Source organism: Bos grunniens, chromosome 1, assembly GCF_055505025.1.
Source record: "Bos grunniens cultivar Pamir isolate PY7600 chromosome 1, Bosgru_T2T1.0, whole genome shotgun sequence".
Taxonomy (NCBI): Eukaryota; Metazoa; Chordata; class Mammalia; order Artiodactyla; family Bovidae; genus Bos; species Bos grunniens.
Window position 1 is genome coordinate 23099 of NC_141165.1, and position 27770 is coordinate 50868.

The following is a 27770-nucleotide window of genomic DNA, read 5'->3' on the forward strand; positions in this document are numbered from 1 at the left end:
CCACACTCCTGACCCCCTCCTCCATATTTCTGACCCCCTCCTCTACCCTCCTCACCCCCCACCCCCACTCCCACAAGGGTTAGGGTTCTCAGTGGGAAGCTGGGGGACCACACAGAGGCATCTTGAAGTAAATGCTGCCTGATCCCTAGGCTAGCTGCTCCTGAACATTCTCCACCCATCCCAGTTAAAATACTCGAATATGTGCAAAGAAAATTAGAGAAACCAAGGGAACATTTCACACAAAGAAGGGCTCAATAAAGGACAGAAATGGTATGGACCTAACGAAAGCAGAAGATATTAAGAAGAGGCAGCAAGAATACACAGAACTATATAAAAAAGATCTTAATGACCCGGATAACCATGATGATTTGATCACTTGCCTAGACAGCCTAGAGTGTGAAGTCAGCTGTGCCTTAGGAAGCATCGCTATGAACAAAGCTAGTGAAGGTGATGGAATTCCAGCTGAGCTATTGGAAATCCTGAAAGATGATGCTGTTAAAGTGCTGCACTCAATATTCCAGGAAATTTGGAAAACTCAGCAGTGGCCACAGGACTGGAAAAGGTCAGTTTTCATTCCAATCCCAAAAAAGGGCAATGCCATAGAATTTTCAAACTACCACACAGCTGCACTGATTTCACATGCTAGCAAAGTAACGCTCTAAATTCTCCAAAAGAGGCTTCAACAGTCCATGAACCAAGAACTTCCAGATGTTCAAGCTGGATTTAGAAAAGGCAGAGGTACCAGAGATCAAATTGCCAACATCCACTGCATCATAAAAAAGCAAGAGAATTCCAGAAAAACATCTACTTCTGCTTCATTGACTGTGCTAAAGCCTTTGACTATGTGAATGGCAACAAACTGTGGAAAATTCTTAAGCAGATGGGAATACGAGACCACCTTATCTGCCTCCTGCAAAACTTTATCCTGGTCAAGAAGCAACAGTTAGAACTGGACGTGGATCACTGGACTGATTCCAAATTGGGAAAGAAGTATGTCAAGACTGTATAGTGCCACCCTGCTTATTTAACTTACATTCAGAGTAAATCACAATAAACGCCTGGCTGGATGGAAGCACAAGCTGGAATCAAGATTGCCGGGAGAAATAGCAATAAACAGAGATGCAGATGACACCACCCTTATAGCAGAAAGTGAGGAGGAACTAAAGAGCTTCTAGATGAAAGTGAAAAAGGAGAGTGAAAAAGTAGGCTTAAAAGTCAACATTCAAAAAACTAAGATCATGGCATCCAGTCCCATCACTTCATGGCAAATAGATGGGGAAACAATGGAAACAGTGACAGACTTTATTTTCTTGGGCTCCAAAATCACTGCAGATGGTGACTGCAGACATGAAATTAAAAGACGCTTGTTCCTTGGAATAAAAGCTATGACCAGCCTAGACAGTATATTAAAAAGCAGAGACATTACTTTGCTGACCAAGATCCATCTAGTCAAAGCTATGGTTTTTCCAGTAGTCATGTATGGATGTGAGAGTTGGGCCATAAAGAAAGCTGACTGCCAAAGAATTGATGCTTTTGAACTATGGTGTTGGAGAAGTCTCTTGAAAGTCCCTTGGACTGCAAGGAATCCAACCAGTCATTCCTAAAGGAAATCAGTCCTGAATAGTTATTGGAAGGATTGATGCTGAAGCTGAAGCTCCAAATCTTTTGCCTCCTGATGAGAAGAGCTGACTCATTTGAAAAGACCCTGATGTTGGGAAAGATCGAAGGCGGGAGGAGAAGGGGATGACAGAGGATAAGATGGTTGGATGGCATCACTGACTCGATGGACATGAGCTGAGCAAGCTCCGGGAGTTGGTGATGGAAAGGGAAGCTTGGCCTGCTGCAGCGCATGGGGCCACAAAGAGTCAGACATGACTGAGCAACTGAACTGAACTGAACTGAACTGAACTAGGAAACATGGAGTGAAAATCATGAGGTATCACACCACACTTATCAGGACTACTAAACTCCATATACATGACAATATCCACTGCTGGAGGATGAGGAAAAGAAATCTCCCTCACTGCTGGTGGGATGTATCTACGGCCACTTTATAACACAGCTGTGCAGTGTTTTCCAAAGCCAAAACACTGGATCCAACAATCATGTGTTCAGTGTTGTCAACTGCTTTGAAATTTTATCCCAAATTTAAACAAGGATGCAATTATGCACAGCAGCACTATTCATAATAGCTAAAAAAATTGAAAAAAAATCATGATATCCTTCAATACATGAAAGCATAAGCAAAATGGGGTTCCTCCATGATAAGATGAGTAGAATATGCCACCCCAAAATATGCCTCTCTGGCATAAGGATTATTTCAGTCTAACTTTTAAAAAAGAAAAAACAGAAATTTCATAAAAGTAAGTAGCAATTGCCCTTTTGTGAAGGACATTTACAACAGAGAACTCTACATATTTAAGGGCTATCCCTCTTGGCACTAGAAGCAGATGACTAGTAACTCTCGGGTAATTCTTATCAGTGGCAAGGTCCTGACTTAAATCTGCAACAATCATACATTTCTTCACTATGTTTGCATGATAACCTGTCACAACAGGCTTCCCCATTTCCCCAAGGTCTTTCTTTTATTTTTCTCTAAAGATTGCACTTGAGGTGATGGCTTTGGACATTTCAGGGAGTGACTCAAGTTTCCTGGATAGTTCCCCTATATACAGGAGGTATAAAAGTTATTAAATGTCTGCTTTTCTCCTGGTGATGTCTCTAACTCACTGCTTTTATACAGGAACTGGAGAACGAGGCTGGGCTCCTGAAGGCCACTCCTTCTCATCTAAGTTTCTTCTATCAGTGTTGCAGTGAAAAGGGAAAGAGAGAAATGATTTTCTCTTCTTTCCTGAGAACAAAGAAGATAAAGAGAACAGTGAGCAGGCCGAATCCCTCCCAGATTTTCCTTTACTGCTCCTAATCTGTACTCTGTAACTAAGTCTGCTTTTCTGCTCCCTAACTCTGCTTGAGCTAAATCCTGCACCTATTCTCCTCTAACCCCATACTACTTACACCCTAGTGCTTGCCTTTCCCACGGACCACCCCTTGCAGTTTTCCTTCTTTTTGCATTTCAGAAAGAAAGCAGCAGTGCAATGAACCAGAGATGAACAGACCTAATTACCCAGCTTCCTGATACCAGCTCTGATTTTTGTGGGGGTTTATTGCTGTTGTTATTTTATAATTTTATTTATTTTTTTATTTATTGTCTATTTTCGGCTGCACTGAATCTTTGCTGCTGTATGGACTTTCCTTTAGTTGAGGAGAGTGTGGGCTTCTCCTGGTTGCAGTGTGAGGGCTTGTCATTCAACTATTGAGCCTGTGCTCGAAAGCCTGGGAGCCACAACTGTTGAGCTCACGTGCTGCAACCACAGAAGCCCACAGACCCTGAAGCCTGTGCTCCACAACAAGAGAAGACACTGCAATGAGAAGCCCTCACATCACAAGGAAGAGCAGCCCCCACTCACTGAAACTAGAGAAAACCCGTGCACAGAAACAAAGACAATTCAGCCAAAAATAGATAAATAAACAAGTAAAATCAACATTTTTAAAAATTAAGGTAAAATAGTCAACAAGGACCTACTGTATAGCACAGGCAACTACACTCAACATTTTGTAATAACTTATAAGGGGAAAAATGGCAGAGTAGAAGGACATATGGTCATCTTCTCCTGCAAGAACTCCAAATTGCAACTCTCTGTGAAACAACCATGTACAGGAGAATGTTGGATCCCACCAAAAAAAGATACCCCACATCCAAGGGCAAAGGAGATGCCCCAATAAGATGGTAGGAGGGGCAAAATTGCATTTAGAATCAAACCCCATGCCCTCCAGAGACCCTTGGAGGGCTCAAATGAACCATGTGTGCACCAGGACACAGGGGCCCCACAGAGACTGACCAGACCTGCCTTTGAGTGTTTGAGTGTCTCCTGCAGAGGCAAGTGTCAGCAGTGGGCTGCCACATGGACAGGGGCTCTGGCTGCAGCAGACCTGGGTCACACAGCATGTGGCGTAAGCCCTCTTGGAGGAGGTTGCCACTAGACCCATCACAGAGACACCAAGCAGACAACCCACAAACTGCAGAACAATTATACCAAAGAAATTCTTGCACTGTTAAGAAAGTTCTAGCACCCACAACAGATTTCCCAACCTGGGGATTTGACAAAGGGACTGAGAACCTCCAGGAAATTAGACGTTGGAGGCCAGTGGTATTTCATTACAAAACTTCCACAGGACTTGGGAAACAGGCTCTTGGCTGTTGGCTCTTGGCTTTTGTGCACACACAAAACCTGTGTGCACCAGGAGCCAGGAAAAAGGAGCAGTCTCCCCACAAGTGACTGAGTTAGACTTCCCTGTGAGAGTCCAGGAGTCTCTGGTGGAAGTGTGGGTCAACACTTTGGCCTCAGGCAAAACAACAGGGAGGGAACACAGCCTCCCCCATCTAATAGAAAATTAGATTAAAGATTACTGAGCATGGCCCCACCCATCAGAACAAGACCCAGTTTTCCCCATAGTCATTGTCTCCCATCAGGAAGCTTCCATAACTCTCTTATCCTTATTCGTAAGAGGGCAGACAGAATGAAAACCACAATCACAGAAAACTAACCAAACTGATCACATGGACTACAGCTTTGTTGAACTCAATGAAACAATGAGCCATGCTGTGTAGGGCCTCCCAAGACGAAAGGTTCATGGTGGAGTGTTCTGACAACACATGGTCCACTGGAGAAGGGACCACTTCAGTATTGGAAAACCACTTCAGTATTCTTGCCTTGAGAACTCCATGAACAGTATGAAAAGGCAAAAAGATATGACACTGAGCGATGAACTCCCCAGGTCAGTCAGTGCCCAACTATGCTACTGGAGAATAGTGGAGAAATAACTCCAGAAAGAATGAAGAGACAGAGCAAAAGTGAAAATAGTGCCCAGTTGTGGATGTGACTGGTGATGGAAGTAAAGTCTGATGCAGTAAAGAACAATATTGCATCAGTTCAGTTCAGTCGCTCAGTCGTGTCTGACTCTGCGACCCCATGAATCACAGCACACCAGGCTTCCCTGTCCATCACCAACTCCCGGAGTTCACTCAGACTCACGTCCATCGAGTCAGTGATGCCATCCAGCCATCTCATCCTCTGTCGTCCCCTTCTCCTCCTGCCCCTAATCCCTCCCAGCATCAGAGTCTTTTCCAATGAGTCAACTCTTCACGTGAGGTGGCCAAAGTACTGGAATTTCAGCTTTAGCATCATTCCTTCCAAAGAAATCCCAGGGCTGATCTCCTTCAGAATGGACTGGTTGGATCTCCTTGCAGTCCAAGGGATTCTCAAGAGTCTTCTACAGCACCACAGTTCAAAAGCATCAATTCTTTGGTGCTCAGCTTTCTTCACAGTCCAACTCTCATAGAGCCTGGAATATTAGGAAATACAGGATATTGGATGTGGTCAAATAGGAGATGGCAAGAGTGAACATTGACATTTTAGGAATCAGTGAACTAAAATGGACTGGAGTGGGAGAATTTAATTCAGATGATCATTACATCTACTGCTATGGGCAAGAATTCCTTAGAAAAAATGGAGTAGCCCTCATAGTCAACAGGAGTCCAAAATGCAGTATTTGGGTGCAATCTAAAAAATGACAGAATGATCTCTCTTTGTCTCCAAGGCAAACCATTCAATATCAGAATAATCCCAGTCTATGTCCCAACCATCAATCCCAAAGAAGCTGAAGTTGAATGGTTCTATGAGGACTTACAAGACCTTCTAGAACTAATACCAAAATAAGATGTGGTTTTCATCATAGGGGACTGGAATTCAAAAGCAGGAAGTGAATCAGACTATACTACAAAGCTACAGTCATCAGGACAGTATGGTACTGGCACAAATACAGAAATATAGATCAACATAACAAAGTAGAAAGCCCAGAGATGAATCCACGAACCTATGGACACCTTATCTTTGACAAAGGAGGCAAAAATATACAATGGAGAAAAGACAATCTCTTTAACAAGTGGTGCTGGGAAAACTGGTCAACTACCTGTAAAAGAATGAAACTAGAACACTTTCTAAGACCATACACAAAAGTAAACTCAAAATGGATTAAAGATCTAAATTTAAGACCAGAAATTATAAAACTCCTAGAGGAAAACATAGGCAGAACACTCTCTGACGTAAATCACAGCAAGATCCTCTATGACCCACCTCCCAGAGTAATGGAAATAAAAGCAAAAATAAACAAATAGGACCTAATTAAACTTAAAAGCTTTTACACAATGAAGGAAACTATAAGCAAGGTGAAAAGACAGAATGGGAGAAAATAATAGCAAATGAAACAACTGACAAAGACTCAATCTCCAAAATATACAAGCAGCTCATGCAGCTCAATACCAGAAAAATAAATGACCTAATCAAAAAATGGGCCAAAGAACTAAACAGACATTTCTCCAAATAAAACAAACAGATGGCTAACAAACACATGAAAAGATGCTCAACATGACTCATTATCAGAAATGCAAATTAAAACCACCATGACGTACCATCTCACGCCAGTCAGAATGGCTGCCATTTAAAAGTCTACAAACAGTAAATGCTGGAGATGGTGTTGAGTAAAGGGAACCCTCTTACACTGTTGGTGGGAATGTAAACTAGTACAGCCACTATGGAGAACAGTGTGGAAATTCCTTAAAAAACTGGAAATAGAATTGCCATATGACCCAGCAATCCCACTGCTGGGCATACACACCAAGGAAACCAGAATTGAAAGAGACACCTGTACACCAATGTTCATTGCAACACTGTTTACAACAGCTAGGACAGGAAGCAGGACAGGAGAAGGCAATGGCAACCCACTCCAGTACTCTTGCCTGGCAAATCCCATGGACAGAGGAGCCTGGTAGGCTGCAGTCCATGGAGTTGCTAGGAGTCAGACACGACTTCACTTTCATGTATTGGAGAAGGAAATGGCAACCCACTCCAGTGCTCTTGCATGGAGAATCCCAGGGACAGGGGAGCCTGGTGGCCTGTCGTCTATGGGGTCTCGCAGAGTCGGACACGACTGAAGTGACTTAGCAGGACAGGAAGCAACCTAGATGTCCATAGGCAGATGAATGGATGAGAAAGTTGTAATACATATACACAATGGAATATTACTCAGCTATGAAAAAGAACACATTTGAGTCAGTTCCAATGAGGTGGATGAAACTGGAGCCTGTCATTCAGAGTGAAGTAAGTCAGAAAGAAAAACACCAATACAGTATATTAACACATATATATATGGAATTTAGAAACATCATAACGATGACCCTATAGACAAGAGGAAAAGAGACACAGATGTAAAGAACAGACTTTTGGACTCTGTGGGAGAAGACGAGGGTGGGATGATATGACAGAATAGCATTGAAACATGTATATTACCATATGTGAACTAGATGACCAGTCCAAGTTAGATGCATGAAACAGGGCACTCAAAGCTGGTGTACTGGGACAACCCAGAGGGATGGGATGGGGAGGGAAGTGGGAGGGGGCTTTGGGACAGGGGGACACATGTACACCCATGACTGACTCATGTCAGCGTATGGCAAAAACCACCACAATATTGTAAAGTAATCCGCCTCCAGTTAAAATAAATTAATTTTTTTTAAGTAGGAAGTCAAGAGATACCTGGAGTAACCAGCAAGTTTGGCCTTGGAGTACAAATTGAAGCAGGGCAAAGGTTAACAGAGTTTTGCAAAGAAAATGCACTGGTCATAGCAAACACTATCTTTCAACAACCCGAGAGAAGACTCTACACATGGGTATCACAAGAAGGTCAATACCAAAATCAGATGATTATGTTCTTTGTAGCCAAAGATGGAGAAGCTCTATACAGTCAGCAGAAACAAGACCAGGAGCTGACTGTGGCTCATATCATGATGTCCTTATTGCAAAATTCAGACTTCAATTGAAGAAAGTATGTTATACCTGCCATTCAGGTATGACATAAATCAAATCCCTTATGATTATACAGTGGAAGTGACAAATAGATTCAAGGGATTAGATCTGATAAACAAAGTGCCTGAAGAGCTATGGATGGAGGTTCCTAATATTGTACAGGAGGCCATGATCAAAACCATCCACCAAAATGAAATGCAGAAAGGCAAAAGGGTTGTCTGAGGAGGCCTTACAAATAGCTGAGAAAAGAAGAGAAGCTAAAGGCAAAGGAGAAAAGGAAAAAGATATACCCATCTGAATGCAAGGTTCCAAAGAATACCAAGGAGATATAAGAAAAATCTCTTAAGTGAACAATGTGGAAAAAAAAAATAGAGGGAAACAATAGAATGGGAAATAATAGAGATCTCTTTAAGAAAATTAAAGCTACCAAGGGAACATTTCATGCAAAGATGGGCACAGTAAAGGACACAAAAGGTATGGACCATTTCTGAAGCAATAGATATTAAGAAGAGGTGGCAAGAATACACAGAACTATACAAAAGAGAGCTTAATGACCCAGATAATCACGATGGTGTTTTCACCCACCTAGAGCCAGACATCTTCGAATGTGATGTCAAATGGGCCTTAGGAAGCATCACTACGAACAAAGCAAGTGGAATTCCAGCTGAGCTATTGCAAGTCCTAAAAGATGATGCTCTTAAAATGCTGCACTCAACATGCCAGCAAATTTGGAAAACTCAGCAGTGGCTACAGGGCTGGAAAAGGTCAGTTTTCATTCCAATTCCAAAGAAAAGCACTGCCAAAGAATGTTCAAACTATTGCACAATTGCGCTCATCTCACATGCTAGCAAAGTAATGCTCAAAATTCTCCAAGTGAGGTTTCAACATACGTGAACCAAGAACTTCCAGATGTTCAAGCTGGATTTAGAAAAGACAGAGGAACCAGAGATCAAATTGCCAATATCCACTGGGTCATAGAAAAAGCAAGAGAGTCCAGAAAAACATCTACTTCTGCTTTATTGACTACACCAAAGACTTTGACTGTGGATCACAACCAACTGTTGGAAAATTCCCAAAAGTTGGGAATACCAGACCACCTAACCTGCCTCCTGAGAAATCTGTATGAGGGTCAAGAAGCAACAGTTACAACTAGACTAGTTCTACATTGAGAACAACTAGACAACAGACTAGTTCTAAATTGAGAAAAGAGTACATCAAGGCTGTATATTGTCACCATGTTTACATAACTTATGTGCAGAGTACATCATGGGAAATGCCAGGCTAAATGAAGCACAAGCTGGAATCAAGATTGCCGGGAGAAATACCAATAACCTCAGATATGCAGATGACACCACCCTTATGGCAGAAAATGAAGCAGAACTAAGAGACTCTTGATGAAAGTGAAAGAGGAGAGTTTAAAAGCTGACTTAAAGCTCAACATTCAGAAAACAAAGATCATGGCATTCGGTTCCATCACTTCATGGCAAATAGATGGAGAAACAATTGAAACCGTAACAGACTTTATTTTCTTGGGCTCCAAAATCACTGCAGATGGTGACTGCAGCCATGAAATTCAAAGACACTTGCTTCTTGGAAGGAAAGTTATGACCAACCTAGACAGCATATTAAAAAGCAGAGACATTACTTTGCCAAGAAAGGTCCATCTAGTCAAAGCTATGGTTTTTCCAGTAGTCATGTATGGTTATGAGAGTTGGGCCATGAAGAAAGCTGAGTGCCAAAGAATTGATGCTTTTGAACTGTGGTGTTGGAGAAGACTCTTGAGAGTCCCTTGGACTGCAAAGAGATCCAACCAGTCAGTCCTAGAGGAAATCAGTCCTGAATATTCATTGGAAGGACTGATGCTGAAGCTGAAGCTCCGATACTTTGGCCACCTGATGTGAAGAACTGACTCATTTGAAAAGACCCTGATGCTGGGAAAGATTGAAGGTGGGAGGAGAAGGGGATGACAGAGGATGAGATGGTTGATGGCATCACCGATTCAATGGACATGAGTTGAGCAAGCTCTGGGAGTTAGTGATGGACAGAGAAGGCTGGTGTATTTCAGTCCATGTGATCACAGAGTCAGACACAACTGAGCGACTGAACTGAACTGATAAGGGGAAAGAATATAAAGAAGAATAGATATCTATATCAAGAATAGATATCTAAATCTATACCAGGCCAGCTGGAATGTAAGGGATGCTGATGGTGACTGGTTCTGACTCTAAAGATTTCAATCAACGGAAGCTTGGAGTCTGCCACAGCCCAAGACCCTTAATGATCATGCCTGTAAAGTTAATCTGTTAGCCACTTACTCGTGTCTGACTCTTTGCAACCCCCTGGACCATCAGGCTCCTCTGTCCATGGGATTCTCCAGGCAAGAATACTGGAGTGGACTGCCAGGCCCTCCTCCGGTGATCTTCCCCACTTAGGGATTGAACCTGGGTCTTCTGGTATGGGCAGATTGTTTACCGTCTGAGCCACCATGAAAGCCTGAACATGCCTGTACCCATAGATTAAAGCTTCCCCAACTTTGTGGTTTAGAGAGAGATACTCCTCTGGAAAGCTCCATGGTGTTCTCCATAGTTCTGCAAGTAATACACTTTTCCTTCCCATGAGCTTTGTCTGGGTTGTATCTTCTGGCTCAACACCCACCAAGAGGTAAACTCACTTTCCTGGTAACATTTCTCCGCCCAGACTCCCAACCACCACTTGATACTAATTCTACAGTCAGTTGTCTTGTTTCCAATACATGGAAATCACGTTATTTTTCTGTGAACAAATCTAGCTAAGGGCCAGAAACAGTGTCCCTGTTTTATCTTGTGAAGCCAGTAGGCGTCAAGCAAACTCAGCTCTGTGGATCCTTTGTCCTCCAGTTCGATGCCTCATTTTACAGAAAATACTTGCAAGGCTTTGAGGTTTTATTTATGCCTCATTTCTGAAGGCTTTTAATACCTACATTAAATATACAGATGACTCATCAGTGCCACTGCTACTTTGAGGTTTAAAATCCTCCAAGTTTTTTCTAACATACTTATTCCATGCCTTGCATTTAAATCTTTAACCATATGTTGTTTATCCTGTGTCTCATCAGAATTTAATTACACCGTTTTCCCCTGAATAATGCACTACTCATCACATAGAGTTCTTGTCAAAACTGGATTTGACAAGGGAGGGCACAGGTGGGCCTAGGAGAAAGTCCAGGAGCACAACTACTGTCTGGTGGAGCCGAGATTCCAGTTGAGGGCACTGGAAGGAAACATCGAGCCTGAGGACAACCTGCCCACTTGAGGATCCAGGCCTAAGAGGCCATGCCTGAAAACTAGCAAAGAAAACGGCCGAGATGCACCTGCGCGCTTGAGGCTTCTTGACAGACACGCCCCCAGAGCGGCCAATCCCCGAGCGGTGGGGCGGGGCCTCCATCGCGCTCTGCACCCTCCCAGCGCCTATTGGCCAGACTGCCTCTGTCACAACGCTGATTGGTCGCTCGTGCCTGACAGGGTACAGCCCGGCGGCTCGCCCTTCACTTCACCTCAGCGCAAGAGGACTGGACGTCTCTGTGGTGCTAGCGGGCCCCAGGCGGGGTTGGGCAGTGCCGCAGGACAGCGAGGAGACTGATGGGAACACACCGCGTGCAACCCTCATAAACCCTTAGCCTGACGGCTTCAAATTCCAGGGTGGGAGGCCCGAAATCCTGTCAGCTTTGAGGAACCTGAATCCTAATCTGAAGGAAGCTTGCGTCTCGTCAGCTTCAGGGACTACAAGTCCGTTCACCCTCAGAAACACCAAATCCCCTAGTGCTGCGACCCTCAAATACCTAGAGTAACCCCAGTTCCCCTCAGCCTGAGGGACCCTAAAAATAGCACCCGCAGACAGACCAAATTTCCTTAACCTCGGAGACCCTGAATACCTCAGCCTGGGAGCTCTTAAAACTCTTCATCCTCAAGACTCCCACTGTCCTGCCTGTCAGACACCTAAAGCGCCTTAATAAGAAACCCCCGATTTCCTCAGCCTCAAAGATCCCAAGTTATCTCACCCTGCGCATTCTACATCAGCCAAAAGATTCCCAGTCCCCTCTGTCTGAAGACCCCAGTTCCTTCAGCCCGTGTGACCCAGATCTCCTCAAGCCAAGTGACCTGTCCCTTAGACGTAGAACCCACATTATGCCCAGATTTTTCTGAGTCCCCAGGATGAGATCCTCAAAACCCTTCTTGGAGAAATATTCCCTCTCCTGCACTGGAACAGCGGAGAAGGCAATGGCAACCCACTCCAGTACTCTTGCCTGGAAAACCCCATGGACGGAGGAGCCTGGTGGGCTGCAGTCCAAGGGGTCGCTAGGAGTTGCGTCACTTTCCCTTTTCCCGTTCATGCACTGGAGAAGGAAATGGCAACCCACTCCAGTGTTCTTGCCTGGAGAATTCCAGGGACAGGGGAGCCTGGTGGGCTGCCGTCTATGGGGTCGCACAGAGTTGAACACGACTGAAACGACTTAGCAGCAGCAGCAGCACTGGAACAGAGCCCTGATTTCAGCCAGACCCCAGTCCAGCAGTTAGGGGCTTCCAGGTCTCCTCAGGAATCCCTCCATCACCCACAGAATGTGCCACCCAGTGCCTTTCCTCGGAGGGGCTGAATTGTAGGGGAACCAAAGAAACCAACTCTAGTTCACATTAGGCTTGTCTGTCATAGCTAGTCGGGATCTGTCCATCCCACCAATACCCTCACCCCGACATTCCCCTCACCTTCTTGCCTTGGACACTCCACCCAAGGAAGACAGACCAGGCTCTGGACAGTGGTCTGGGTTATCTCAGCACCTTCTTCTTCCACAGGCACCTTGGCGTTGAGCACTCCAATGGCCATGAGGCCGAACACATCTCCAGAGGAGAGCACTGAGGGAGATGCTGGGAGAACAGAGTGGAAGCCCACGGTGAGAGGCAGAGGCGGCAAAGCTGGGCTCTAAGCCAGCTCTATAGGAAGGACATGGCGCTGGTCCCTGAAGGACCACAGACTGCTTGCCTGGTTAGCTGAGTGAACTTCTCTACGACCATACACAGGATGGGAATGCCTGGTCCTGTCTGAGATGGTGGGGTGGAGTGGGACAAAACAGGACACTAGTATTGTCAACTTCTTTGTGTCCAGGAAGAGTTAGGAAAATGCTCAGTGTGTGCTCAATTAAGCAGGACACAGTAGGGAAGGAAAGTCTTCATCCCTGTCTCACAGAGACCATCCAGTAGCTTCAGGCTACTCCCTGCACAAAAGGTGGAGGAGAAGACCCAGCTCTAAGGTCTGACTTATATTAGTAAATCACTGATGAAATCTATTATTTTCCTTAGGCCAAAGATGCTTTCAAAGACATCTCTGTATACTTCTCCAAGGAAGAATGGGAAGAGATGGGAGAATGGGAAAAAATTCGATATAGGAATGTGAAAAGGAACTACGAAGCGCTGATTGCTATAGGTAACAGGAAGTGCTGGGTGCCCATGAGCCTGGGAAACATGAAACAGGTCTTCACCCTTGGTGTTCACTTGGCCCTCTCTTAGGTGGCTTCATTTGCTTACAGTTCCCTTTTGTGTGGAGACTAACCTGGAGGAAATGTTTATTGTTTTGTACTAAAGGGAGGTTGACCCTGCAGTGCAGAGCTCACCTCTTGCCTTTTTCTAGATTTTCCCAGCCCATCCTACTGATTTCCCTGACTTTGTGACACTTTCCATTGCTTCTGTGCTTTGTTCCTCCTTCTTATAACAAATATTTTGCTTCTTTCCAGGTTTCAGAGCCACTCGACCAGCATTCATGCATCACCACAGGCAGGTCATCAAACTCCAGGCAGATGACACTGAGGATTCTGATGAAGAATGGACACCAAGGCAGCAAGGTGAGGGGCCAGGAGGATTTAGAGGTGTCTTCCTGAAACCAGTCTGGGCTTAGGTCTCAACTATATCTCAGCCATTAGCAAAGAAAACATAATTTTCAGCATTCCAAAGTGGTTGTGGCTGAATATTTACATAAGCCTGAATGAAGATGAATGTATAGGTTTTCCAGTGTAATTCTCAAAAGTTTTATGTTTAAAATTTATCATTCTTTTTAAAAAGAATTATTTTTGCTAAACATTCTTAATGAAAGGCAGTTAAAGAAACCTTAGAAATAAATTCACCAAAGAGATTTAATACTAATCTCATAATTGGTTATTGGATTAAATCTCTTAGAAGAGGAAATGATTAACATATTATGTCAAGATACATTATTTATGTAGGTATATAAAACAACACATGATCTTCTTACCCTAAGGTGAAATTAATTCTTTGTTTTAATTCTGGGAAAGGGTTTGAGAGAACTAGTTATTCTCCCTCATCTTTCCCACATTTCACTGACCAGAGACAGCATCAGGTAAATAAAATGAAGGACACTCATTATAAAATAGAAGTGAGCAGCTCACTTCCTCTTCTGCTGCTCAGATAGTTTAGAAGAGTTAATCTGCCTAGACTGGAGCAAACAATTTAGATAGTTCTATGATTCTCCATCTATAGATTTCTGTTCTCCGAGATTTTTAAAAATTATTTATTTAGTTTTGGCTGCACTGGGTCTTCGTGGCTGTGCACGGGCTTTCTCTGGTTGCGTGAGTGGCTTCTCATTCAGAGCACATGCAGGCTCAGCAGTTTGTGACACACAGGCTTAGTGGCCCGGAAGAAAGTGGAATCTTCCTGGACCAGTGATCGAACCTGTGTCCTCTGCATTGGCAGGCAGATTCTCATCCACTGTGCCACCAGGGAAGTTCCTCTGTTCCCTTAGGTTATTAAAACTAGTGAAAGGGACATGAAAATCAAACATTTGGTTGTCTGCAAAGGTTTTGACATGAAGAGAGATTCTTCATAGGGAATACATACGCCACGGTCCACCATACCTCTGCACATCATTATTTACCTTAAGAATTTCTGAGTGTATGGTACTCTCTTGCTAACTATGTACACATTAGTGTTAGTGGCCATAATGTTAATTGCTCCATCATGTCTGACTCTTTGCATACCCAAGGACTGTAGCCCACCAGGCTCCTCTGTCCATGGGATTCTCCAGGCAAGAATACTGGAGTGGGTTGCCATTTCCTGCTCCAGGTGATCTTCCCAACCCAGGGATCGAACCTGCATCTGTTGCATCTCCTGCATTGCAGGTGGATTCTTTACCGCTGAGCCACTGGGGATATATATACACACATTGCTGCACAACAAATCTGTAGAACTTTTCCATCTTGCGTGATTGAAGCCCTAACCCACTAAGGAACAATTCTCCAATCCTTCCTCCTCATAGCCCTTGGCAACCATGATTATATTTTCTGTTTCCATGGGTTTGATTAACTTAGATACCTCATAGAAGTGGAATCAGGCAATATTTGTCTTTTTTGGATTGGTTCATTTCACTTAGCATATCATCAAGGCCCATCCCTGATGTAGCATATGACAGAATTCTTTTTTAAGGCTTAAAAACATTCCCATATGTGCCTGTGTATATAACAGATATAAGATATATCTTATATATAATCTTTATCTGTTTATCCACCAATGAACATTTAGATTCTTCCACATCTCACCAAATGGGAATAATGCTGCAATGACCAAAGATGTGCACACTATTTATTCAAGATCTTCCTTTCAATTTTTTATGGAAATAGACTCTTGAGTTGGATTGCTAGATCATACAGCAGTTCTAATTTCCTGAAGAAACTCCATACTGTTTTCTATGAAGGTTGCAACATTTTACATTTCCAACAATAGTGTATAAGGGTTCCTATTTCTCCATATCCTTACCAAACTTGCTATTGTCTTCTTATTTATATTGCCCATCACAGAAGGTTTCAATTTGTATTTCCTTATTGATTAGTAATGTTGAGCATCTTTTCATATGTTTGTTGGCCATTTGTGTATCTTCTTTGGAGAAATGTCTATTGAATTCCTTCTCCCACTGTGTTAGTCAGCTCAGACCACCATAACAAAACAGACTGCATGCCTTAAACCACAGAAATTTGTTTTCTTACAATGCTGAAGCATGGAAGTTTGATATCAGGATGCCATCATGGTCAATCAGGTTCTTTTCCTGACTTATAGGTAGGCTTCATATTGGTGTATGCTTATTAACCCCTTATCAGATACATATTTTACAAATATTTTCTACAGTCCCATAGGTGGCCTTTTCACTCCGTTCACTGTGTCCTTTGCTGCACAGAGATTTTAAGATTGATGTAATCTCTTTGTGTATTTTTAATTTGTTACTAATACTTGTGCACTTGGTACCATATCTAAGAAATCATTGCTGATTCAGTATCATGAAGCTTCACCCTTGTTTTCCTCTAAGAGTCTTGTCAAATCTTGCATTTAGGTCTTGAATCCATTCTGAGTTGATTTTTCTTCATGATGTAAAATCTTTATTATTTTGCATATGGATATTTTGTTTCCCCAGCACCATTTGTTATAGGGATTAAACTTTCCCCATTGTCTTGGCACCCTTGATGAAGATCATTAGACCATGTATCCAAGAATGTATTTCTGTTTATTTCTGGCTGTCTATTCTGTTCCATTGATTGACATGTCTGTCTTTATGCTAACGGGCTTCCTCAGTGGCTCAGCAAGTGAAGAATCTGCCTTCAATGCAGGAGACACAGGAGATGCAAGTTCAATCCATGGGTTAAGAACAGCCCCTGGAGAAGGAAATGGCAACCCCATTCCAGTATTCTTGCCTGAGAAATCCCCTGGACAGAAGAGCCTGGTGGGCTACAGTCCAAAAGGTCACAAAGAGTCAGCAAGACTGAGCAACTAAGCACAAACTTTATGCCAAAACTATACTCTTTTGGTTCCTGTAACTTTGTAATATATTCTGAAATCAGAGGCCTCCAGCTTTGCTGTTCTTTCTAAGATTGTTTTGCCTATTTGGGGTCCTCTGAGATTCAGTATTAACTGTAGGATGGATTTTATATATCAGAAGAAAATTCCATTGGGATTTTAATAGGAATTGCATTGAATCTTTAACTTGCTTTGGGTAGTATGAACAGCTTAATAATAAGTCTCCAAATCCATAAACATGAGACGCTTTTCTATTTACTTGTGTCAGATTCCTTTCAGCAATACTTTGTAGTTTTCAATGTATAAGTCTTTCATCTCCTCAAGTTCACTCCCATGTATTTCATTCTTTTTGATGCTCTTACAAATAACATTATTGGGACTTCTCTGGTAGTCCAGAGGCTAAGCCTCCACACTCCCAATGCAGAGAACTTGGGTTTAGTCCCTGGTCAGGGAACTAGATCCCACATGCTGCAACAAAGACCTGGCACAAATAAATAAATAAAAATAAATATTTTTTAATTTAAATTTAGATCTTGACTATAGTTTTTAAAAAATGAAAAATAAATAGGATTGTTTTCTTATTTTCCTTTTTGGAGTGGTTATCACTCATGCATGGAAAAATATTTGAATGTTGATTTTGTACCATGCAACTTTCTGTGTAGGTTTTTGTGTATGTGTGGAATTTTAAAGATTTTTCTGTACATAAAATCATGTCCTCTGTGAACAGACATAATTTTACTTGTTTCTTTCCAAATAGAAGCCTTTTGTTTCCTTTTCTAACTTAATGCCCTGGCTAGGACTTCTAACATTATGGTGAATAGAAATGTTGAGAATAGGCATCCTTGCCTTTTTGCTGGATCTTAGAGAAGTTTTCAGCTTTTAACTGATGACTATGATGTTAGAGGTAGACTTTTCCTATATGACCTTTATTATATTACAGTCACTTCCTTCTATTTCTAGTTTGTTGAGTATTTTTGCCATGAAAGGCTAGTAAATTTATTAGATACTTTATGGACATCAGATGAGGCACAGATGAAGTTTCATATTTTTTTTAATTTTAATAAAATTATGTAATGCTCCCAGTGGAAGCATAGGAGTTGATGATACAGAAATCATTTTCCATTCCTCCTTTGGTAATCCTTGTCCTTGTCACTCTCTGGCTCAAAATTATGTGTCTTTAATTAGAATGCCCAGAGTTTGGAAACATTTACCAACCAAAACACTGATTCCCATCATTTTTTAGGTAAACTTTCTTCGATGGCCTTCAGAGTGGAGCACAATAAACACCAGAATGTGAGTATTTCCCAAATCCTGTTGCCAAAATATCCTCCTCATGGATCCAGTCACAGGTGAGAATAGGAGAAAACAGAGATCCTGGAGACTGCTGCCTTCCTGTCCTGAATCTTTAGCACAATGTCTGGTATCATCACCATCTTTATAGTTAGTAAGAACAAGAACAATAGTAGGCTGTTCTGTTGTTACATTATTTTCACAATATTTCAGACTTTAAGCATTTTATGTGAATAAACTTACTTAAACCTTAAAACAATCCTACAGTACCTATAAGTAGGTATATAGCTATCACCATTATAGATCACAAAACTGAGGTAAAAAAAATGATTGATTATATGCCTGAGATCACAGTATCACTGGTAGTGCAATCTAATCCAAAGCACTTCTTCTAAACTCCTTACAAAATGATTAAAACTTCCATAGTTCTATGAAGTTTATTCATACATCTTTATATCATTCATCTGAGAGATGTTTTCAACCTCAGTTCTTTTGTGCTGTGCTAGGGAGGGATATGCTAAGACATCGGACTAAGGGAAGCTTAAGGACTTGCTGGGCAGTTTGTAGAGTGGACGGTCCAAGATGAAGAAGCTTAAGGACATGCTGGGCAGTGTGTAGAGTGGACAGTCCAGGATGATGAAAGTGACAGGATCCCTACTTCAGAGCCTCCCAGTCCAATAAGAGGAAGCAACTCGCAACACTGACAAGCCTCAGGTTTATGACTGAAAAGCAACAAATAAGAAAATAACTGAAGGACTTCACATAGGTTACCCACTTTTGGGTAGAAACTCATCATCTGGGCATCATTTCAAATGCTCATTCTTGCAGGAGGAAGTAACAAGTCCTTCCCCTGAGCTATGATTAGGCAACTCTCATGTTTGGAATCATTTGTTTAGCCTGCCCTGTGTTGTGAGCTTTGAGAGCCTAGCCCATACCCGTTAATTCTCAGAAGTCAAGGCCCAGCTTAAAGCCCCTGAGAGCCCCCTGAATGTTTTGTGAATGAGTGACTCCACATTTAAACATTCATCTAGGAGTAAGAAGATCAAAGAATGCTGAAGATAGTATCTGTGAGCTAGACTTCAAATATAGAGACAGTTGAAGGGATAAATTGATGGCAGGGATGTACACTCACATTCATACTGTATTAAATAGCTCACACAATGATTTATTGAAATGTTATTAAATTTCATGTCCACTGTAACATTAAAAATTAGCATGTATACCAATTTATGGATCAGGAAACTGAGGAGAACCAGCTAGTCATACAGCCTTGTTCAAGCAGAATTGATGAGGTCAGCTACTTTAATTCCAAACATTGTCTCTAAGAGGACATGGCAACCTGCAACTTTCAGCTCATTTTCTTTATTGTCTAAATGTGTTTCTGCCGATCGTCTTTTCTCTTCTCAATCTCACTGCTTTGTCACCTTATCTTCCAGATGTGTGTTGTCCCCTCTGTAATTTTCCATACTTCCTCGTCCATCAAAGGGCCACTAATTAATAGAAAACCCCCCGGATTTCTCTATGAGCCCTTACCCACTTCTTTCCCTGACCTCCAGCTATTCTCCTTGCCTTGCTCTCACTTTTCTGTAGAAAGTTGAAGGGAAAGAACCTTAAGATATGAATTCTAGTTTTGATTCACTACCCACTTAGGTCCTTATTTTACACTCCAGTGTTCAGACCCCTCCTCCACCAGGTATTTCCAAGAATTGTCAAAGTCATGCATGTGAAAACACTTCATAAAGTCCTAAAGAACTAAAGAAATTCATGTTGTCTTTTATTCATGTGGAAGACAATGTCCAGAGAACCATTAAGTAAGGAATTTAGTTTGAAGGAATTGCCGGGAGCAGCCAAATTGCTGAAGACAAGTGGCTCCAAGCAGGCTCAGAAACTGGTGCCCCCTCCCGGAAAAGCAAGGACTCCTGGACAGCACCCCAGACAAAAAGTCGGTAAGAGAAAATTTGGGGAGTTCCTCTAATTAGTTCCTCTAATCCCTATAGAAAAGCTAGTAAGTATGGACTATGTGTGTGGCATGGACTTTGGGTAGGCTTGGGTTTAAGCTGGACTGATTTGAGACATGAAGTTAGCACTGGGGCCTTGGGAAAATCTTATATGTTTTCTGAGGTCCTGATTGCTCATCTGTAAAGTGAAGATAAGGATGCATAACTCATACAGTGTTTGAAAGCTTTACATTAAATGCAAAAGTGCTGACACTTTTTTGAGCTAAAAGTAGTTCAGTAAATCCAGCTGTGATGATAGGGACCATGCCTCGTTAGTGTTTATGCCCAGACCTCTGCTCAATGCCTTACATGTCATGTGCCCTCAATGTATGTTTTCTGAGTACATGTGTCAGTGAACTATTTCCTAACTAAGAAGGTGGGAAGTTAAACCTACTAACGGGAAGTGCAGGAAGCTAACACTGAACTGGGCATCTGTGGTCAGTGAGGAGCCTCAGTCTCCTGAACCAGGAGTTAAAGGAAGAAGAAACAAAGTATAGAAAAGGGACTTCCTGGTGGTTAAGTGGTTAAGACTCCATGCTTCCACTGCAGGGGGTATGGGTTCCATTCCTGGTCGGGGAACTAAGATCCCACAAGCCATGCAGCTTGGCCAAGAAATAAATAATGTAACATTAAAACATAAAATTACAAAAGTAAAAGTTTAAAAAATACATGTAAACAAGTTTTAACAAAATGTATAAATGAACAAGTAGGAGATCTCACACTTTCCAATAAAACAGGGACTAACTCTCCAAACCCCACCAGCCTTGCTTAGCTTCTGTTCTCCATCTTAGAACTCAGAAGAAAGGAGACTGGAGTGAAGAGGTACAGTCTACGAGAAAGAAAGGGGCATGTGTACCAAGAGGTCAGCGAGCCCCAGGATGATGACTACCTCTGTGAGTGCCCCTGCTGGCCCACTCGTGGAGAAGGGGCTACAAGGCCTTGGTCCAATAACCTCACCTCACCATTTGGTCCCCCAGTCATCCCTTTCCTCTATGACTTGGGGTGCAGGATCAAGGCCACATGCCATGAGTGCCCCAGTTCTTTCTGAAGCTCTTTACAACCAGCAACATCACTATACCTCCCCTCATCCCTGTTGCTCTCACCTCCAGATTGTGAGGAGTGTCAGAACTTCTTCATCGACAGCTGTGCTGCCCATGGGCCCCCAATCTTTGTAAAGGACTGTGCAGTGGAAAAGGGGCATGCCAACCGCTCAGCCCTCACTCTGCCCCCTGGGTTAAGTATCAGAGAGTCAAGCATCCCTGAGGCTGGGCTTGGAGTGTGGAACGAGGTGTCTGATCTGCCGCTGGGCCTGCACTTTGGCCCCTATGAGGGCCAGATCACAGACGATGAAGAGGCCGCCAACAGTGGATACTCCTGGCTGGTGAGAAACACCCCTGTTTCCCTGTTCTCTGGCCTTGAATTGCTTGTGTGTGGTGACGGGTGCTTCATGTCTACATGCAAGGATGCAGATGGTGATGACATGGTCAGCAATGACACGGGCAGCCCTGTGTACTGTGCACTGGGCATGAACATCTAAAGGTCAGAGGAGAGGTGGGAGACACTGTGTACAGACACACAGGACCTCTATCTAAAGCTCAGAGGAGAGATGGGAGACAGTGGTCCAGGCACACAGCACCTCTGTCTACAGGTCAGAGGAGAGGTGGGACCACAGTGTACAGACACGCAGGACTCCTATCTAAAGGTCAGAGGACAGGTGGGAGACAGTGGTACAGACACACAGAGGTGACTCCTCCCTTGTGTAGCCCTTGCCTTCAGTGAACCAAGAGACTCAGACTTTGAATGATGATTAAGCAGCTTACCATTTGGCCCGACTGGCAGTTGAATCCATGCAGGCTGAAGAGCACCAATGACTGCAGAGGGAAATAGTTCTTCTATTACTTCCTATCAAAAAAAAATAAAAGAGAGAGGAAAGCTTGTATCTCTTTTCTAACACTCAGATCACCAAAAGGAGAAACTGCTATGAGTATGTGGATGGAAAGGACACGTCTTTGGCCAACTGGATGAGGTGAGTGCAGTGAGTCTGCAGTTTGTAGATGTCGCTCTTCCCTCAAGCCCGCACCCCTTTCCTTCTCAACCCGTCTCCTTCAATAGCTTTCACATCTTCTTCCCTCTTTTCCCTCCATGTCATGGTCTTTTACTTCAAAAGACATTAGAAAGAAGGAAATAAAAATATAGCATATATTGTGCCCTCAAAATATAGTGCCCTCAAAATACAGATCTATATGCTGAACAAAACTGGGGGACTTGAAAACAACTTGAGTCTAGACTCACCAGGGTCACTTTAACTCACTTAATTGACACTTACCAAGCATTTTATGTTCCAGTTTAGACCGTGAACTTCATTACTGAGGTAGATCACACGTCCCATGTCCTTTTGGAAAACAACTGCAGACAGACATTAGCCAATTGATTTCAGGAACAGTAACCTTAATTTTCCTATTTTTAAGTAACTGCACAGCACCAGGATAACCTAACATGGGAGACCTTGAGTCTATGCAGGCAACAACCTCCCCAGGCTCGGTTCCAGTGAGAAGTGGGCCCTGAGGCCTCAGAAGGAATGGGGGGCAGGATGGCCATGAGCAGGGCTGTTCTCTGAGGGCCGCTTCTTTCATCAGGGCAGGAAGAAAGTGAATAAACTATCACTGTTCTGGGTCTCAAGCTATGTCAGAGCACTCTCCAAGTTTCCATGGGAGGGGGTGGGCAAGTGAATATGACCCTGGATACACATGGGGAGATTGGAGGAAAGCCTCGGGAGAGAAGGCAGGCTGGGGTGAGTGCTGAGGGCTGCATGCTAGCAGAGGAGCACCAAGCCCTGTGGAATGAAAGAGAACTTAATTCAGAGTTTAGAGGAGCTGGAGGTCACCAGCCTCACGGACAGCCCAGGTGCAGACGAGTCTGGAACTGGGCTCATAAAATGGTTAATTAGGAAAGGAGAGAAAAGCATTCCAGCCAGGAAGAGGACCGAAAACAGGATCTGGAAATGGGAATTCACATGGCCCGGTCGAAGGTGTGAACAGAAGGTCCATCCCCATGATGGGTGGTGGGAGCCATGGCGGCCTCAGAGCCTGAAGGCAAGGAGCTGGGCATGGCCCGACAGTGGAGGGGACTCATCACCTGTGGTTTCTTTCCCTTTCTGGCCTCGACCCCAGGTATGTGAACTGTGCCCGGGACGACGAGGAGCAGAACCTGGTGGCCTTGCAGTATCATGGGCAGATCTTCTACCGAACCTGTCAGGTGGTCAGGCCGGGCTGTGAGCTGCTGGTCTGGTACGGGGACGAGTATGGCCAGGACCTCGGCATCAAGCGGGAAAGCAGCAGGAAAAGCGAGCTCGCGGCCCCCAGAGGTGAGCGCCACCCCTCTTCCAGCACCCCACCCCATCCTGGGGAGCCTCCCTGGTCCGACTCCAAAGCAGAGTACAATCCAGTCCAAAATCAGTCTAGTCGCAATTAAAATGCCTCAGAATTTGATTCATTTCATATGACTGTTAGGAAAAAATTTTATATTAAAAATGTTAGTTCTAATTTTTAATATTTCATGCAAAAAAATATGTAACATCACCTTCTGCTGAAAGGTTTAGAAGCAAAAAGCAAGTTTTCTAGCACCTACCAGCTCTCGCCCCTTACCTGTTTCTTCCTCATTTCCTCCCATTTCTAAGTGACACAAGTGCAGTGATTTGCATTCAGTTACTGTTTCAGTTTGTTGTCATGTGAGTTCATGCTCTGTGCCAGACAGGGCTCCATGCACCAAAACAGACAGAACCACTGCCCTGGGGCAGCATGGGCTTCATACCAGATGGGGGCTGGTGCTCTGAGGAAAACCAGTGCAGGAAAAGCACCTCCAATCAGCATGAGCAGAGGGTGGGGTGTGGTGCAGGATGGTGGGCAGGGTCTCTGCAGAGATAACACCTGTGGGAAAGGATTCCAGGCAGGGAAGCAGCCAGTGCTGCAGTCCCAGGGCCGGGAAGAGAGGCTATGCCAGTGGTCGCAGGAGGAAGCATAGAGGGAGAGGAAGGAGGCTGGACAGGACACAGAAGCCTCAGGGCCCATGTCCATGTGCAGGCCCCAGGGGTCTTCTTGGGTGACATAGAACAACCATGAGGCTTTCAGCTGCAAATGGCATGTTCTCTGTGCTAAGACAATGCTTTGGTTCATTTTTGGGAAGAGACAGCAGCAGGGAGTCCCCTCAGAGGTCAGTTCATTGCCAGACATGAGGGGAGAGTGGGCTGGCTGAAGATGCTTGGGAGTGAGGGTGTGAGGAGTCTGGCTGGAGATGTACTTTTAAACAGGGCTTCCTAGTGCATGTTAAATGGGCTAAGACTGAGTGAAATAAATGAAGTGTGAATACTGGTGAGGCTGGAGAAAGGACATGCCTTTACTTTATGATTTATGGAAAACTGAGAGAGGAGCAATTTGTGAACCAATTGGGGCAGCAGGAGCCAGAGACCTGTAGTCAGTGGGATCTGGGCCACTCGGTCTCACCCAGTCTGAAACCCACTTCCTGCAGAGATCGACACAAAGGCTGCTCTTTGAACAAGGAGCCATAAATTCAGCTTTACTCAAACCTGCTCTAACGACCCCCTGTGCTGCCTCCCACATGTAGAGAGCTCCAGGCCAGGTGCCCCTAACTTAATAGACCCTTTCCCCTCCCAGGGAGCCGATCAGGAAGATTCCACCTAAGTCATCAAGTCTAATCTCTCAGTAGGGTAAAATACCTGTGGCCACTGTGACATGACTTTTCAGATACTTATACGCAGGGAAAGGTCCCTGTAAATCCACCTCTATCAGGAGAGACGATGCCTCTGATGCTGCTGGAAGGTCCCCAGTCTGGGTGATATGTAGAAAAGACCCTTGACACAAGCTTCCTGGATTTCTGTAGATGTAGAGAATAAGAATGGATGGAGAAGTGGACTGTAAAGACACACTCGATGGGAGACAAATCGTGCACTGTCAACACCTAGATGATTAGTGGGGCGGCCTTACCGTGGCAAACCCGCCACCTGACCAAAAGCTTCCTCTTTCAGCAGAATCGAAGCCCAAGATCCACCCATGTGCCTCCTGCTCTCTGGCCTTCTCCAGTCAGAAGTTCCTCAGCCAACATGTCCAACACAATCACCCCTCTCAGACCCTCCTGAGACCATCTGCAAGAGACTACCTGCAACCAGAGGATCCCTGCCCAGGCAGTCAAAATCAGCAGCCGCGATATTCCGATCCACACAGCCCAAGTGACAAACCTGAGGGTCGTGAGGTCAAGGACAGGCCCCAACCTTTGCTGAAAAGCATAAGACTGAAGAGGATTTCAAGGGCCTCCTCCTACTCACCCAGAGGACAAATGGGGGCTTCTGGGGTACATGAGAGAATCACAGAAGAGCCCAGCACAAGCCAGAAACCGAATCCAGAGGACACAGGCAAATTATTCATGGGGGCAGGGGTCTCAGGGATTATAAAAGTCAAGTACGGAGAGTGTGGGCAAGGATCCAAGGATAGGTCAAGTCTCATCACAAACCAGAGGACACACACAGGGGAGAAGCCCTATGTTTGCGGGGAGTGTGGGCGAAGCTTCAGTCAGAAGTCAAATCTCATCAGACACCAGAGGACACACACAGGGGAGAAGCCCTATGTTTGTGGGGAGTGTGGGCGAAGCTTCAGTCAGAAGTCAAATCTCATCAGACACCAGAGGACACACACAGGGGAGAAGCCCTATGTTTGCGGGGAGTGTGGGCGAAGCTTCAGTCGGAAGTCCCTCCTCATCACGCACCAGAGGACACACACAGGGGAGAAGCCCTATGTTTGCGGGGAGTGTGGGCAAAGCTTCAGTCAGAAGTCCACTCTCATCACACACCAGAGGACACACACAGGGGAGAAGCCCTATGTTTGCGGGGAGTGTGGGCGAAGCTTCAGTCAGAAGGGCCATCTCATCACACACCAGAGGACCCACAGGGGAGAAGCCTTATGTTGCAGGGAGTGTGAGTGAATCATGACCAACAAACTACATTTTAGTCACAGGAGAATTACTGCAGCCACCCCATGCCTCAGCTCTAAGGGGGCCTCAGAGGAGGTCTGTGACCTGTTACAGTCACCAAGAGTGTGAGGAGAGACTCCCCAGGTGGTCCAGGGGCCAAGACTCCAATTCAGGGACCCATGTTCAATACCTGACTGGGGAACTAGCTCCCACATGCTGCAACTAAGACACAGTGCAGCTGAATAAATAAATACGTAAATAAATATTTTAAAGAAAGAGTGTAATAAGCACAGAATTACTTGATTAGATAGACCTTCCACTTTCATGACAGGAGAGGAGGTAGATAAACAGCAGAGGGTCTCTTAAGTGTTCTGGAGATATTCATGCCAAATGTCTTCGTGGTTTTTTGTACTCCTAATAAATTTTGTCTCCAAACAAATCTGAAGCCCAGACTATGTACTCATTTCCCCCTTATTACTGACAGCAGTGGGGTCCAGTGGTAGCTGAAGCCCTGGGAAGGCATAATTCTGGAGCCAACTCAGTTAGGTCACTGGACAGTCAGTTCCTGGGTCCAGGGAGAGGAATCTAGGGTTTGAGACAGACTCACCAGGGAAGAGAATTCCCCGGCCTCCTGGAAAGAGTGGCCTCTCCTCCTTATAGACCTCGGCTCTCCTTTGGCCTCTCCTGGTTGCCCTCTGTCTTCCTCTGACTCCTGTAGCCTCAAAGTGAAGGCCTCGTGCACGTGAGTGTGTGTGCGTGTGGGTGCCTGGCTCAGCGTGGGCCACCTGGTCTTTGCCGCTCCCTCAGGGTCATCACAGCATCTGGACTCCAGATTCAACCACAGGGGTCCAGTTCTCAGCCCTGCCCTCAGCAGCTATGTGACCTGGGGCAAGATGCTCAACCTGTCTGTGTCTCTATTCTCATCTGTGATACAGCGCGGGAGCACCAGCATCTTGGTCTTTTCATAAGCACAGGCGGAATTTGGCAGAGGCTGGCTGAGAATGCAAGCCCTGCCTCTGCTGTTCTGTGTGGTTTTTTTCTTTAATCTTTTTTAATTTTTTAATAGAAGGATAATTGCTTTACAGAATTTTGTTTTCTGTGTGTCCTTCAGCCCCCACACCATCCAGGTCTTCAGAGCTAGACGGGGAAGGGGCCGTTTAGGCACTCCGCTGCCCTGATGAGGGGGTGTGAGGTCAGAAGTGCTAAGGGAGGGTGACCTCTTTTCCCACCACTGCCATTCCTGCTGAGCTGGGCAGCCCCAGAGCCCCTCCACAGACAGGCAGGGCCGACAGTCGTCCACCCTCCTGAGAACAGAGCCTGGAGCCATGTGTGCAGGAAATCCCTGTCCAGCCCCCATCCCACCCCCACACAGAGGGTCCTCGAAGCCCACGCCACAGCTTCTCTATGCACGGGCCTCACACCTGTGCCCACATGCTCTGGTCAACACTGTTGCAACCTTGAAATTCTTAACTAGGGAATACTTCATCCTTACATTTCCCTTTTATGAGTGAAGTCTGATGGACCGTGGGATGTGCTGTGAGCAGAGAAGATGCACACAGCACGGGTCCCGGGGTGACCAGGCTGCACATGGGGACAAGGTGGACACAGAGTCCTCCCCCAGTGAGTGAAGGTGGGGACCACATCAGGAAGCCACGCTTGCTTAGACCCAGAACTGAGCTCCAACACACCCTCCCCTCTGTGAATGACCTCTGCCCTGTCCTGATCCTTCCAGAAGGGGTTCAGGAGGCTGAAGTCTGCCC

The 27770-nt window shown here is 44.7% G+C and overlaps 1 protein-coding gene and 2 long non-coding RNA genes across 3 annotated transcripts in view; 1 reads left to right on the top strand and 2 right to left on the bottom strand.

Annotated features, from left to right (window-relative positions):
• Positions 1 to 4614: 4614 nt before the first annotated feature.
• LOC147378822 (uncharacterized) lies at positions 4615 to 12787 on the bottom strand. Its single transcript, XR_015143552.1, has 2 exons — positions 12662 to 12787; positions 4615 to 5403 (listed from the first exon to the last, which is right to left on the bottom strand). It is a non-coding gene; the product is annotated as an uncharacterized LOC147378822 (long non-coding RNA).
• LOC147378823 (histone-lysine N-methyltransferase PRDM7-like) lies at positions 11448 to 26449 on the top strand. The gene is made up of 10 exons (XM_086320276.1): positions 11448 to 12846; positions 13253 to 13376; positions 13684 to 13791; positions 17988 to 18037; positions 19824 to 19980; positions 20823 to 20924; positions 21141 to 21412; positions 21990 to 22057; positions 23202 to 23395; positions 25076 to 26449. Exons 1-10 carry the CDS (start codon positions 12772 to 12774, stop codon positions 26020 to 26022), a joined length of 2097 nt encoding a protein of 698 aa, XP_086176402.1. The 5' UTR covers positions 11448 to 12771; the 3' UTR covers positions 26023 to 26449.
• LOC147378824 (uncharacterized) overlaps positions 21329 to 27770 on the bottom strand; it is a 46658-nt gene continuing 40216 nt past the window's right edge. Inside the window, exons 2-3 of the long non-coding RNA XR_015143334.1 lie at positions 22358 to 22437; positions 21329 to 21933 (exon numbers count right to left, since the gene is read on the bottom strand). This is a non-coding gene — a long non-coding RNA (uncharacterized LOC147378824). The remainder of the gene's footprint in view (positions 21934 to 22357; positions 22438 to 27770) is intronic.

Excerpts from the sequence above, each read along its gene's own strand:
- LOC147378823 (XM_086320276.1), top strand. The coding sequence starts at position 12,772 with ATGGCCATGAGGCCGAACACATCTCCAGAGGAGAGCACTGAGGGAGAT. Across the intron at positions 13,377-13,683 it reads CGAAGCGCTGATTGCTATAG|GTTTCAGAGCCACTCGACCA; the intron begins GTAACAGGAAGT and ends GCTTCTTTCCAG. Across the intron at positions 19,981-20,822 it reads GCACCCCAGACAAAAAGTCG|AACTCAGAAGAAAGGAGACT; the intron begins GTAAGAGAAAAT and ends TCTCCATCTTAG.